The sequence below is a fragment of the Salmo salar genome, chromosome ssa07 (genome assembly GCF_905237065.1).
Source record: "Salmo salar chromosome ssa07, Ssal_v3.1, whole genome shotgun sequence".
In the NCBI taxonomy this organism is placed as follows: Eukaryota; Metazoa; Chordata; class Actinopteri; order Salmoniformes; family Salmonidae; genus Salmo; species Salmo salar.
The window spans coordinates 13151686-13164978 of record NC_059448.1 but is presented as its reverse complement, the minus strand read 5'-3'; the positions used below and the strand labels follow the sequence as shown (position 1 = coordinate 13164978).

General features: G+C 43.6%; 1 protein-coding gene across 8 annotated transcripts in view; it reads left to right on the top strand.

The window, feature by feature from the left end:
• Positions 1-13293, top strand: part of LOC106608584 (EH domain-binding protein 1-like protein 1) — a 60713-nt gene that overhangs the window by 30207 nt on the left and 17213 nt on the right. For 4 of the 8 annotated variants that reach the window (XM_045721547.1, XM_045721546.1, XM_045721545.1 and 1 more), the window contains 4 exons: positions 187-378; positions 4078-4137; positions 6680-6794; positions 10269-10514. In XM_045721547.1, the coding sequence (XP_045577503.1) occupies positions 187-378; positions 4078-4137; positions 6680-6794; positions 10269-10514 (613 nt within the window). The remainder of the gene's footprint in view (positions 1-186; positions 379-4077; positions 4138-6679; positions 6795-10268; positions 10515-13293) is intronic. The other 4 variants (XM_045721549.1, XM_045721548.1, XM_014206606.2 and 1 more) reach the window with 3 other exon arrangements.

Genomic DNA, 13293 nt, shown 5'->3' with positions numbered 1-13293 from the left:
ATTGATGGGGTCGTTTCAAGGAATTTGTCCGTAATTGTAATTTACTGCATGGACGCGATTTGTCTTTGATTCTGTACGTTTTCCCTACTGTCTGTAGTGGCCATTCATCACCATCCTCTTTTCTTTCTTTCCTCTCCTCTTCTCTTCCCCCCACATTCTTCTTTTCATCCTCCACTCCTCTCTCAGCCACCTTTGCTGCTGCTCGCACCAGTGCCTGGAGACCCCAGAGTGTTTCCTCCTTCATCACTTTCGACACCTCCCCTCCTGCTTCCCAGCTCCTCCCTGTCCCCCGTCTGCCCAAAGCTTACATCACCTCCCTGGCGGAGCCAGGCAGAGCCCTCACTAGGCCCCCCAGCCTGCCCTCGGCCCCCGAGACAGGTACAACATAGGCCCACAGCAAAGGACATTATACAACATATACCATCAGGGAAGCCATTTTATATTTGTATGTAGTTGAATCTCAGAATCTTAACACACTTTTTAGGGTGCTCAGAAAATAGGAATGCTGGGGTGGTCTAACATTACGTTTCCATAGCAATACTGCTTAATACACTCAGTGTGGAACTTACTGTCCTTTAATCTATCAAGGTCATTTTATTCAACAGCAAACATGTTTTGTTGAATCTGGGAAATGTACTGCACTGTTTTAGACTGTTCAGCAAAGATACAGGCACTGTATAAATGATTGTCTGGACAGTGTCAGATTTTCTTTATCAATGATTACAGTCAATCCATCAATTAAACAGTAAAGTAGCCTATATTATGTGCAGCAGGGTTTCCACATCAATACTAATGTTGCTGCTGTTTTCCAGACACGTAGGGACTATTCTGTTTCCTGTCTCTTTCCCTGTCTTTATTCCAGTCATATCTCTCTTTCTCTATTCCAATCTTCTCTCTTTCTCTTTCCCTGTCTTTATTCCAATCTTCTCTCTTTCTCTTTCCATGTCTTCATTCCAATCTTCTCTCTTTCTCTTTCCCTGTCTTTATTCCAATCTTCTCTCTTTCTCTTTCCATGTCTTCATTCCAATCTTCTCTCTTTCTCTTTCCCTGTCTTTATTCCAATATTCTCTCTTTCTCTTTCCCTGTCTTTATTCCAATATTCTCTCTTTCTCTTTCCCTGTCTTTATTCCAAAATTCTCTCTTTCTCTTTCTCTCTCTTTATTCCAATCGTCTCTCTTTCTCTTTCTCTGTCTTTATTCCAATCTTATCTCTCTTTCGCTTTCCCTCTTTATTCCAATCTTCTCTCTCTTTTTCTTTTCCTGACTTTATTCCAATCGTCTCTCTTTCTCTTTCTCTGTCTTTATTCCAATCTTATCTCTCTTTCTCTCTCTTTATTCCAATGTTATCTCTTTCTCTCTCTTTATTCCAATCATATCTCTCTTTCTCTATTCCAATCTTCTCTCTCTTTTTCTTTCCCTGACTTTATTCCAATCTTCTTTCTCTTTCCCTGTCTTTATTCCAATCATATCTCTCTTTCTCTATTCCAATCTTCTCTCTTTCTCTTTCCCTGTCTTTATTCCAATCATATCTCTCTTTCTCTATTCCAATCTTCTCTCTTTCTCTTTCCCTGTCTTTATTCCAGTCATATCTCTCTTTCTCTATTCCAATCTTCTCTCTTTCTCTTTCCCTGTCTTTATTCCAATCTTATGTCTCTTTTTCTTTCCCTGTCTTCATTCCAATCTTATCTCTCTTTCTCTTTCCATGTCTTCATTCCAATCTTCTCTCTTTCTCTTTCCCTGTCTTTATTCCAATATTCTCTCTTTCTCTTTCTCTCTCTTTATTCCAATCTTCTCTCTCTTTCTCTTTCCCTGTCTTTATTCCAATATTCTCTCTTTCTCTTTCTCTCTCTTTATTCCAATCTTCTCTCTTTCTCTTTCCATGTCTTCATTCCAATCTTCTTTCTTTCTCTTTCCATGTCTTCATTCCAATCTTCTCTCTTTCTCTTTCCCTGTCTTTATTCCAATATTCTCTCTTTCTCTTTCTCTCTCTTTATTCCAATCTTCTCTCTCTTTCTCTTTGCCTGTCTTTATTCCAATCTTATTTATCTTTCTATTTCCCTGTCTTTATTCCAATCTTATCTCTCTTTCTCTTTCTCTCTCTTTATTCCAATCTTATCTCTCTTTCTCTTTCTTTATTCCAATCTTATCTCTATTTCTCTTTCTCTCACTTTATTCCAATCTTATCTCGCTTTTTCTTTCCGTCTTTATTCCAATCGTATCTCTCTTTCTCTCTTTTTATTCTAATCTTCTCTCTCTCTTTATTCCAATCTTATCTCTATTTCTCTCTCTATTCCAATCTTATCGCTCTTTCTCTTTCCCTGTCTTTATTCCAATCTGATCTCTCTTTCCCTTCTCTCTCTCTCTTTATTCCAATCGTATCTGTCTTTCTCTCTCTTTATTCCAATCTTCTCTCTTTCCCTCTTTATTCCAATCTTATCGCTCTTTCTCTTTCCCTGTCTTTATTCCAATCTTATCTCTCTTTCTCTCTCTTTATTCCAATTGTATCTCTCTTTATTCCAATCTTCTCTCTCTCGCTCTCTCTCTTTCTTTATTCCAATCTTAATACCTTTTGTTCTCTAACCACCCATATACAATCCCTCTATTTCTCCCTCTTCTCCCTCTACTTCTCCCTCTATTTTCCCTCACCCCCTCTATTTCTCCCTCACATCTCTTTTTTTCTCCCTCACATCCCTCTATTTCTTCCTCACCCCCTCTATTTCTCCCTCACCTCCTATTTCTCCCTCACCTCCTATTTCTCCCTCACATCCTCTCTCCTGTCCCTCTTTCTCTCAAACTTGTGCCTTATTTTAATCCCTTGTTACCTTTCCCTCCCCCCATTCTTCCCCTTCTCATCCCTCCCTCCATTCTACCCCTGCTCATCCCTCCCTCCATTCTACCCCTCCTCATCCCTCCCTCACAGTTCCTTGGCAGAGTGAATGGAGGCCACCCAAAACCCAGGCCCCTCTAGCCCAGTCGGGCCAAATTTCTGCACTCCTCTCCCCCTGAGCCAGTAGAGCTGGTGCCCCTGGAGCAGACAAAGCAGAGCATGGCAACATGTAATCCTGCTTTGTGTCCCTCCGTGTCCTTCTCCCTTGATGTGTCCCCTTCTCCCATGTCGCAGTCTCCTGTCCCCTCACGTCCCTATACCCTCTCCTCCCTCCACCACCCTCTCCCCTTCCCTGACTTCCTCCTCTCCTCTCCTCTCCTCTCCTCTCCTCTCCTCTCCTCTCCTCTCCTCTCCTCTCCTCTCCTCTCCTCTCCTCTCCTCTCCTCTCCTCTCCTCTCCTCTCCTCTCCTCTCCTCTCACCTGTTGCCCCATGTTGTGACCCCGCTCCTGGTCCCTCCCCTGATGCTATTGGTGCTTCTCCGTGTGCTGCAGATCCTGCTTCTGCCAATGTCCCCCAGTCAGGTACAGATCTCAAAGATAGACTCAGTCCCCAGCATTGACATTGGACGAATGCTTGTCTAACCAGTCTACAAAATTATACTATGACCGCAGCTGGTTGATACGTTTATGAATCAAATTCTTTCCTCCACTCCCTCTTTTCTCTCTTCTCCTTTCCTTTCCTTTCCTCCTTGTCTTCCCTGTGTCCTACTATTCTTTCTCTCCCCTCCTCCGGCACTCCCCCCTCACCTTCTCCTCTCACCCCCTATCCGGCCCCTACTCCTGGGCTCTCTCCTGGCCAGCCCTCTCAGACTCAAGTCCCCAATTCCCCCCACCCCAGTACCAGTCACTGCTCGCCTGTCTGTCCAAAAGACAGCTATACAACCTGAGGCAACAAACAGAGAAGGCATTCACTGACAAAGTCCTTCTTTTTAAAAATGGGGAAAATAAATGACAGAATGTTATGATGAAAACATGTATTCCCTTCTCATTCTTCACATGAGAACACCTGGCACCTGGCTAGTTGTTTTGGTTGTAACAGTCTTGCAAATTCTAGTTGAATGTAAGAATTGTATGTTAGCATTATATGTTTCCTTCATTCATTGGTCGCTTCACAGGTGTCAAGCCGGTTGCCAAGCCAACTCTCTCGTTCAGATAATCATGTCTAACCAGGTCCTGTCTGTTCCCTTCTAGAGTTTCAGAGGCAGTTGAGCACTCTGACAGAGGAGGAATACAGCTCGGCCACAACTCCCAGTGAGTAAGACCTAATGCAAACACAATGCCATTTAGGAACATCCCTAAATCTATACAACAGGGACAAATCCTAACTTGAGATCCGTGTGCTTAACTTTGCTCAAAACTTCAAATTTATAGGGCACAGTGTTAAAAGCAATTTTTTGTGGCAATATTGCTAAGCAATGTTGCTTGGCAACGGATAGGGGTATGAGACACTGGAGCAATGAGCAATGGGGACATGAATAATAGATGTCATATGAAACGTAGATCAACTAAAAACTTAATTTCCACATTTATTTACTCATCTCCTATACCAATATCTGCGCTCTGATTGGAGGATTTCTAAAAGTTGCCCACAAGTTGCTCATTTTCAATGGAAGAATGTTGCAGCAACCATTGATGGCAACATAGCTCGGCAATATTGCATAAAACAATACAGTTGAAGTTGGAAGTTTGGAGTTATTAAAACTCGTTTTACAACTACTCCACAAATGTCTTGTTAACAAACTATAGTTTTGTCAAGTCGGTTTGGACATCTACTTTGTGCATGACTCAAGTAATTTTTCCAACAATTGTTTACAGACAGATCATTTCACTTATAATTCACTGTATCACAATTCCAGTGGGTCAGAAGTTTACATACACTAAGTTGACTGTGCCTTTAAACAGCTTGGAAAATGCCAGAAAATTATGTCATGGCTTTAGAAGCTTCTGATAGGCTAATTGACATCATTTGAGTCAATTGGAGGTGTACCTGTGTACCTACCTCTTTGCTTGACATCATGGGAAAATCAAAAGAAATCAGCCAAGACCTCAGAAAAAAATTGACCTCCACAAGTCTGGTTCATCCTTGGGAGCAATTTCCAAACGCCTGAAGGTACCATGTTCATCTGTACAAACAATAGTACGCAAGTATAAACACCATGGGACCACGCAGCCGCCATACCGCTCAGGAAGGAGACGTGTTCTGTCTCCTGGAGATGAACGTACTTTGGTGCGAAAAGTGCAAATCAATCCCAGAATAACAGCAAAGGACCTTGTGAAGATGCTGGAGGAAACAGGTACAAAAGTATCTATATCCACAGTAAAACGAGTCCTATATCGACATAACCTGAAAGGCCGCACAGCAAGGAAGAAGCCACTGCTTCAAAACCGGCAATAAAAAAGCCAGACTACGGTTTGCAACTGCACATGGGAACAAAGATCGTACTTTTTGGAGAAATGTCCTCTGGTCTGATGAAACAAAAATAGAACTGTTTGGCCATAGTGACCATCGTTTGGAGGACCATGTTTGGAGGAAAAAAGGGGATGCTTGCAAGCCGAAGAACACAATCCCAACCGTGAAGCAAGGGGGTGGCAGCATCATGTTGTGGGGGTGCTTTGCTGCAGGAGGGACTGGTGCACTTCACAAAATAAATGGCATCATGAGGAAGCAAAATTATGTGGATATATTGAAGCAACATCTCAAGACATCAGTCAGGAAGTTAAAGCTTGGTCTCAAATGGGTCTTCCAAATGGACAATGACCCCAAGCATACTTCCAAAGTTGTGGCAAAATGGCTTAAAGACAACAAAGTCAAGGTATTGGAGTGGCCATCACAAAGCCCTGACCTCAATCCTATAGAAAATGTGTGGGCAGAACTGAAAAAGTGTGTGCGAGCAAGGAGGCCTACAAACCTGACTCAGTTACACCAGCTCTGTGTCAAAGATGTTGTAAGAATTGGACCAAGGTGCAGCGGGAACGTGTATGCACATCTTCTTTATTATATAAAAAGAAGGAAAAAACAACCAAAACACGTATACAAACGCAACGAACGACACTAACAGACCTGTCAGGCGAACATACACTAAACAGGCGACAACTACCCACAAATCCCAATACAAAACACCCCTATACATAGGACCTTCAATCAGAGGCAACAGGAACAGCTGCCTCCAATTGAAGGTCCATCAAAACCCTAAACATAGAAATAAAAGGACTAGACTAGAACATAGAAATAACTAACATAGAACATAAACCAACAAACCCCGGAACACATAAACCAAACACCCCTCTACCTAAATACATAGCCCGAACCACATAAAACAAACACCCCCTGCCACGTCCTGACCAAACTACAATAACAAATAACCCCTTTACTGGTCAGGACGTGACACTCTGTCAGGAGGAATGTGCCAAAATTCACCCAACTTATTGTGGGAAGCTTGTAGAAGGCTACCCGACACGTTTGATCCAAGTTAAACAATTTAAAGGCAATGCTACCAAATACTAGTTGCGTGTATGTAAACTTCTGACAAACTGGGAATGTAATGAAAGAAATAAAAGCTGAAATAAATCATTCTCTCTACTATTATTCTAATATTTCATATTCTTAAAATAAAGTGGTGATCCTAACTGACCTAAGACAGAGAATTTGTAATAGGATTAAATGTAAGGAATTGTGAAAAACTGAGTTTAAATGTATTTGGCTAAGGTGTATGTAAACTTCCGACTTTAACTGTAGCTAGTGTATCATCAGGGTTGACTTCAGCCTCATGATGTCTTCCTCTGTTATCCCCAGACCCATCAATATCCACACTTGACCCATTGGCTAAGCCCTTTGGGACAACAGTCCATGAGAGAAGGCAGGGGGCATTCTCAATGTTTGGAGTGGAGGTTGTCCAGGCAATGGCAGGGTGAGTAAATTCAAAGGTTGTACAGATATAGACTGGTTGGTTGTTTAGCAACAAAACCGACCTGTTGTTGTCTAGCAACAAAACCGACCTGTGGTTGTCTAGCAACAAAACCGACCTGTGGTTGTCTAGCTACAAAACCGACCTGTGGTTGTCTAGCTACAAAACCGACCTGTGGTTGTCTAGCTACAAAACCGACCTGTGGTTGTTTAGCAACAAAACCGCAACTATGGGGCAAAACAGACGGGGTTGGCTTGGAATGTTGACTACATGTAAACTATATTTCATAAACATAAATACATTTGCACAATGAGCACGTGTTGTCTCTAAAATACATAATTACAGTTGTTGGTGAGCTAGCTAGCGAATTTTAGCCATATTAGCATTGAAATGAAATCAGTCAAAACATCTCAAAACAAGACATGGTATCAAGAACAAGATGAAACTAGCTGAAACGAGCCTCTGACAATTCCCCACATGGCAGCTTCTTGTCATTGTTGCTAGCTGTCTGTCCATCCAGAATCACAACAACTCACAAACAACTGCCCCATTGAAGCGTGCTGTCACGAATCCCTCCGGGAACTGTGTCATTACGCACACCTGGTCCCCATTTCCTTAATTTGAATTGTATAAATGTGCCCTTTGGTTTCCATTGGGCTGTCGATTATTGTTCCTATGTCCGTTGGTCGTGGGAGTACCTGTGCTGTGTTTTGGCTTTCGTGCCGCATGTATTGCGCAGATGATTACGGGGCTCGCCCCGGTGTATTTATTCGAGGTACTCCTCGCTCTTTTGTTTGGGTTTCAACCCTGTATGTTGTATAGTGTTTGTTTGGGCTTCGATCCCCGTGCCTTTACACGGCACGCCGTAATTTGGGTAAATAAAAAACCCTATTACGCATTGCTGCGCCTATCTCCCGATCCCTTTATACCAACGTGCACGCTCCAGGAAACCAAAGAAGACTAGGGGCTGAGTCTGTAAGCTGGGCTGTAAATAAAAAGCTGCTATGGGAGAAATCACATGCTGAAAAAAACAGTAATAGGGCTTTCTCCATCAGTTGCTTTAGACAAGGTGTATGGAGATGTTGAAACGTATGGTAGCACTTGTCACATCTTGTCTAAGTGAGAGTACTTTTCCTGGTTTTCCATCTGTTCCAAGGCCCAAAGCCCAGGTTGTGCCAAGCATACTTTACATAATGCCAAATTGCCCAAGGGTATCTAGAGTTCCTGGATTGCCAACCATAGACCAAACGAAGGCAATAGACTGGTCAGTAGATATTAAGTCTCTGTCTTAAGAGGTCACAAATGTAGAATTATTGATGGTCTGTTTAGAGGATGTTGACACAGTCTATCATGATAGTGAAAAGAACAAGGAAATAGTGTCTCTTGCACCGACCTGCCCAAGAGCAGACAGTATTCCTGGCTTTCCCACTGCACTAGGGCAAGCGCCAATCAAATGACCCAATGTTGGGATAATAAGCCTTTCTGAATCAGAGCCGAGTATGGTTAACCTTCTGCTTACATGCCCTTTAATGGCTAGAGTTTCTGGTTTACCCTCTAAACAGCCAATTAAGTCAGATAATGTTGACTGGCATGTCAATTTTGAAGAGGCCATTGAAGAAAATAACAGTTTTGGTACAGGCAATGCCATACGAGAACAAAGAACTTACAAATAACATGGTACAGTAGATATGTTACCATCTTGCCCAAAGAAAGCCAGGATTCCTGGCTTCCCTTCTGCACCACAAGCAAAAGCTCTTATAGCAGCAAAGGGGGGGATCAACTCCATATTGATGCCCATGAAGTGTGGGCTGTAGATCAAAGGCCATTCTGGGGAAAAAAGACAGAAAGAGATTCCAGCTTTTGGAGTCAGTAGATTCGGCGATGCAAAGGGTATGGCAGCTATATGTGCTTGGTTTCCCTTTAGCACAGCATCCAATTATAGAACCACGAGAGCCAAACATGGTCAGTCCACAAGAGTCGAACATGTTCAGGGACCATGCCTCAGGACTACCTGGCCTGATGACTCCTTGCTGTCCCCAGTCCACCTGGTCATGCTGCTGCTCCAGTTTCAACTGTTCTGCCTGCGGCTATGGAACCCTGACCTGTTCACCGGACGTGCTACCTTGTCCCGGACCTGCTGTTTTCGACTCTCTCTCTCTCTACCGCACCTGCTGTCTCTAACTCTGAATGCTTGACTATGAAAAGCCAACTGACATTTACCCCTGAGGTGCTGACCTGTTGCACCCTCTACAACCACTGTGACTAATATTATTTGACCCAGCTGGTCATCTATGAACATTTGAACATCTTGGCCATGTTCTGTTATAATCTCCACCCGGCACAGCCAGAAGAGGACTGGCCACCCCTCAGAGCCTGGTTCCTCTCTAGGTCTCTTCATAGGTTTCTGCCATTCTAGGGAGTTTTTCCTAGTCACCATGCTTCTACATCTGCATTGCTTGCTGTTTGGGGTTTTAGGCTGGGTTTCTGTATAGCACTTTGTGACATCAACTGATGTAAAAAGGGCTTTATAAATACATTTGATTGATTGATTGATTCAGTCTTTTGCCAATTTGCCCAATGGTTACACATGTCTAAAGGATCCCATCTACAAAAACGCTAAGTCAAGAGGATACTCCGATTCAACAGTGGCCTGTGGAGGAGAGGCCATTTTGGGAAAATACACTGAAAGAGAAAACAGTGAAGTCTGGCTCCTGCGCATGATGAATTCAAGAAGGGAATGGTGGCTATGTTGCCATCTTTCCCAAGTGAGGCCATTGCCCCTGGTTTTCCATGGACACATTCTCAAACGCCTCACAAATCTGTCGTTCTGCCCCTGAATAAGGCAGTTAACCCACTGTTCCTAGGCCGTCATTGAAAATAAGAATTTGCTCTTAACTGACTTGCCTAGTTAAATAAAAAAGATAAAAAATCTATGACTGCAAGAAGGAGAGCGATACAGAGCCTAGCTACAAACCTCAACTAACCAAAGTAGTGCTGAATGAGAACAAACAAGAATCTGAACATGGCTCAGTGTTTGAGGGGCTCAAAGAGGAGAGGGGAATTCAGATCAGATATGAGGCATAGGAAGTGGGCGTTCTAGAAAAAGGGTGAGTGAGTTGGAGTAGGAGAGCAAACAATTCCAAATCTGCATTATGGCGTTTTTCTAAAACTTTAAAGTACATTTCTATGCCTGTCAGTTGAATTTCAACCCTGTTTTCAGACACTTGCACTCCAGAATGTGGCTCGCCATTCCTGCAGACATGCCATTATTCTTGACTGTCAGAGATAGGTGGGTTGTGTTGATTTGCTACAGGAGTGCAGCTGTTCTTGTTTGGCAGCTTACGATAACGCTTTTGAACCATCTCATCCACATCTGACTGACATTACTGTGCTTTTTGCACTATTCCTGCAAGGCGCATGCCCTGTGCTCTTTTCCCTCATTTATTTAGTATCTCTCTTCGTGTCGCTCTCTTTCAGCCCTTCGTGTCAGTCTCCCATCCAAGGGGGACAGACATTGCAGTATGGGATGGGAGCAACTGTTGACAATGAGCCAAAAGAAATTTCACACAGCCAAACCACTTGTGAGGTTGTGGCCCTGGCAAAGTGTCAAGTTGTAGAGGACTTGGAGATGATATGTAAGGAAGAAATGGAAGAGGAAGTCATAGAGCATTCTGGGAAGGAAGAGGTTACTGTGGCTAGGCAGGTGGAGGTGTATGAGATGCGGTAAGTGTATAAGGGCCACAGCGCTCAACCTCACTACCTGCCATCATGGTGCTGGTTTAGTAGTGTTGATCTGCATGGTGCTGGTTTAGTAGTGTTGATCTGCAGAGTGCTGGTTTAGTAGTGTTGATCTGCATGGTGCTGGTTTAGTAGAGTTGATCTGCAGGGTGCTGGTTTAGTAGAGTTGATCTGCATGGTGCTGGTTTAGTAGTGTTGATCTGCATGGTGCTGGTTTAGTAGTGTTGATCTGTAGGGTGCTGGTTTAGTAGTGTTGATCTGCATGATGCTGGTTTAGTAGTGTTGATCTGCAGGGTGCTGGTTTAGTAGTGTTGATCTGCATGGTGCTGGTTTAGTAGTGTTGATCTGTAGGGTGCTGGTTTAGTAGTGTTGATCTGCATGATGCTGGTTTAGTAGTGTTGATCTGCAGGGTGCTGGTTTAGTAGTGTTGATCTGCATGGTGCTGGTTTAGTAGTGTTGATCTGCATGGTGCTGGTTTAGTAGTGTTGATCTGCAGGGTGCTGGTTTAGTAGTGTTGATCTGCAGGGTGCTGGTTTAGTAGTGTTGATCTGCATGGTGCTGGTTTAGTAGTGTTGATCTGCATGGTGCTGGTTTAGTAGAGTTGATCTGCAGGGTGCTGGTTTAGTAGAGTTGATCTGCATGGTGCTGGTTTAGTAGTGTTGATCTGCAGGGTGCTGGTTTAGTAGTGTTGATCTGCATGATGCTGGTTTAGTAGTGTTGATCTGCATGGTGCTGGTTTAGTAGTGTTGATCTGCAGGGTGCTGGTTTAGTAGTGTTGATCTACATGGTGCTGGTTTAGTAGTGTTGATCTGCATGGTGCTGGTTTAGTAGTGTTGATCTGCAGGTTGCTGGTTTAGTAGTGTTGATCTGCATGGTGCTGGTTTAGTAGTGTTGATATGCAGGGTGCTGGTTTAGTAGTGTTGATCTGCAGGGTGCTGGTTTACTAGTGTTGATCTGCATGGTGCTGGTTTAGTAGTGTTGATCTGCATGGTGCTGGTTTACTAGTGTTGATCTGCATGGTGCTGGTTTAGTAGTGTTGATCTGCATGGTGCTGGTTTAGTAGAGTTGATCTGCATGGTGCTGGTTTAGTAGTGTTGATCTGCATGGTGCTGGTTTAGTAGTGTTGATCTGCAGGGTGCTGGTTTAGTAGTGTTGATCTGCAGGGTGCTGGTTTAGTAGTGTTGATCTGCATGATGCTGGTTTAGTAGTGTTGATCTGCATGGTGCTGGTTTAGTAGTGTTGATCTGCATGGTGCTGGTTTAGTAGTGTTGATCTGCAGGGTGCTGGTTTAGTAGTGTTGATCTGCAGGGTGCTGGTTTAGTAGTGTTGATCTGCATGGTGCTGGTTTAGTAGTGTTGATCTGCATGGTGCTGGTTTAGTAGAGTTGATCTGCAGGGTGCTGGTTTAGTAGAGTTGATCTGCATGGTGCTGGTTTAGTAGTGTTGATCTGCAGGGTGCTGGTTTAGTAGTGTTGATCTGCAGGGTGCTGGTTTAGTAGTGTTGATCTGCATGGTGCTGGTTTAGTAGTGTTGATCTGCAGAGTGCTGGTTTAGTAGTGTTGATCTGCATGGTGCTGGTTTAGTAGTGTTGATCTGCAGGGTGCTGGTTTAGTAGTGTTGATCTGCATGGTGCTGGTTTAGTAGTGTTGATATGCAGGGTGCTGGTTTAGTAGTGTTGATCTGCAGGGTGCTGGTTTACTAGTGTTGATCTGCATGGTGCTGGTTTAGTAGTGTTGATCTGCATGGTGCTGGTTTAGTAGTGTTGATCTGCATGGTGCTGGTTTAGTAGTGTTGATCTGCATGGTGCTGGTTTAGTAGAGTTGATCTGCATGGTGCTGGTTTAGTAGTGTTGATCTGCATGGTGCTGGTTTAGTAGAGTTGATCTGCATGGTGCTGGTTTAGTAGAGTTGATCTGCATGGTGCTGGTTTAGTAGTGTTGATCTGCATGGTGCTGGTTTAGTAGTGTTGATCTACATGATGCTGGTTTAGTAGTGTTGATCTGCAGGGTGCTGGTTTAGTAGTGTTGATCTGCAGGGTGCTGGTTTAGTAGTGTTGATCTGCAGGGTGCTGGTTTAGTAGTGTTGATCTGCATGGTGCTGGTTTAGTAGTGTTGATCTGCATGGTGCTGGTTTAGTAGTGTTGATCTGTAGGGTGCTGGTTTAGTAGTGTTGATCTGCATGGTGCTGGTTTAGTAGCGTTGATCTGCATGGTGCTGGTTTAGTAGAGTTGATCTGCATGGTGCTGGTTTAGTAGTGTTGATCTGTAGGGTGCTGGTTTAGTAGTGTTGATCTGCATGGTGCTGGTTAATAGTGTTGATCTGCATGGTGCTGGTTTAGTAGTGTTGATCTGCATGGTGCTGGTTTAGTAGTGTTGATCTGCAGGGTGCTGGTTTAGTAGTGTTGATCTGCATGGTGCTGGTTTAGTAGAGTTGATCTGCAGGGTGCTGGTTTAGTAGTGTTGATCTGTAGGGTGCTGGTTTAGTAGTGTTGATCTGCATGATGCTGGTTTAGTAGTGTTGATATGCAGGGTGCTGGTTTAGTAGTGTTGATCTGCATGGTGCTGGTTTAGTAGAGTTGATCTGCAGGGTGCTGGTTTAGTAGTGTTGATCTGCATGGTGCTGGTTTAGTAGTGTTGATCTGCATGGTGCTGGTTTAGTAGTGTTGATCTGCATAGTGCTGGTTTACTAGTGTTGATCTGCAGGGTGCTGGTTTAGTAGTGTTGATCTGCATGGTGCTGGTTTAGTAGTGTTGATCTGCATGGTGCTG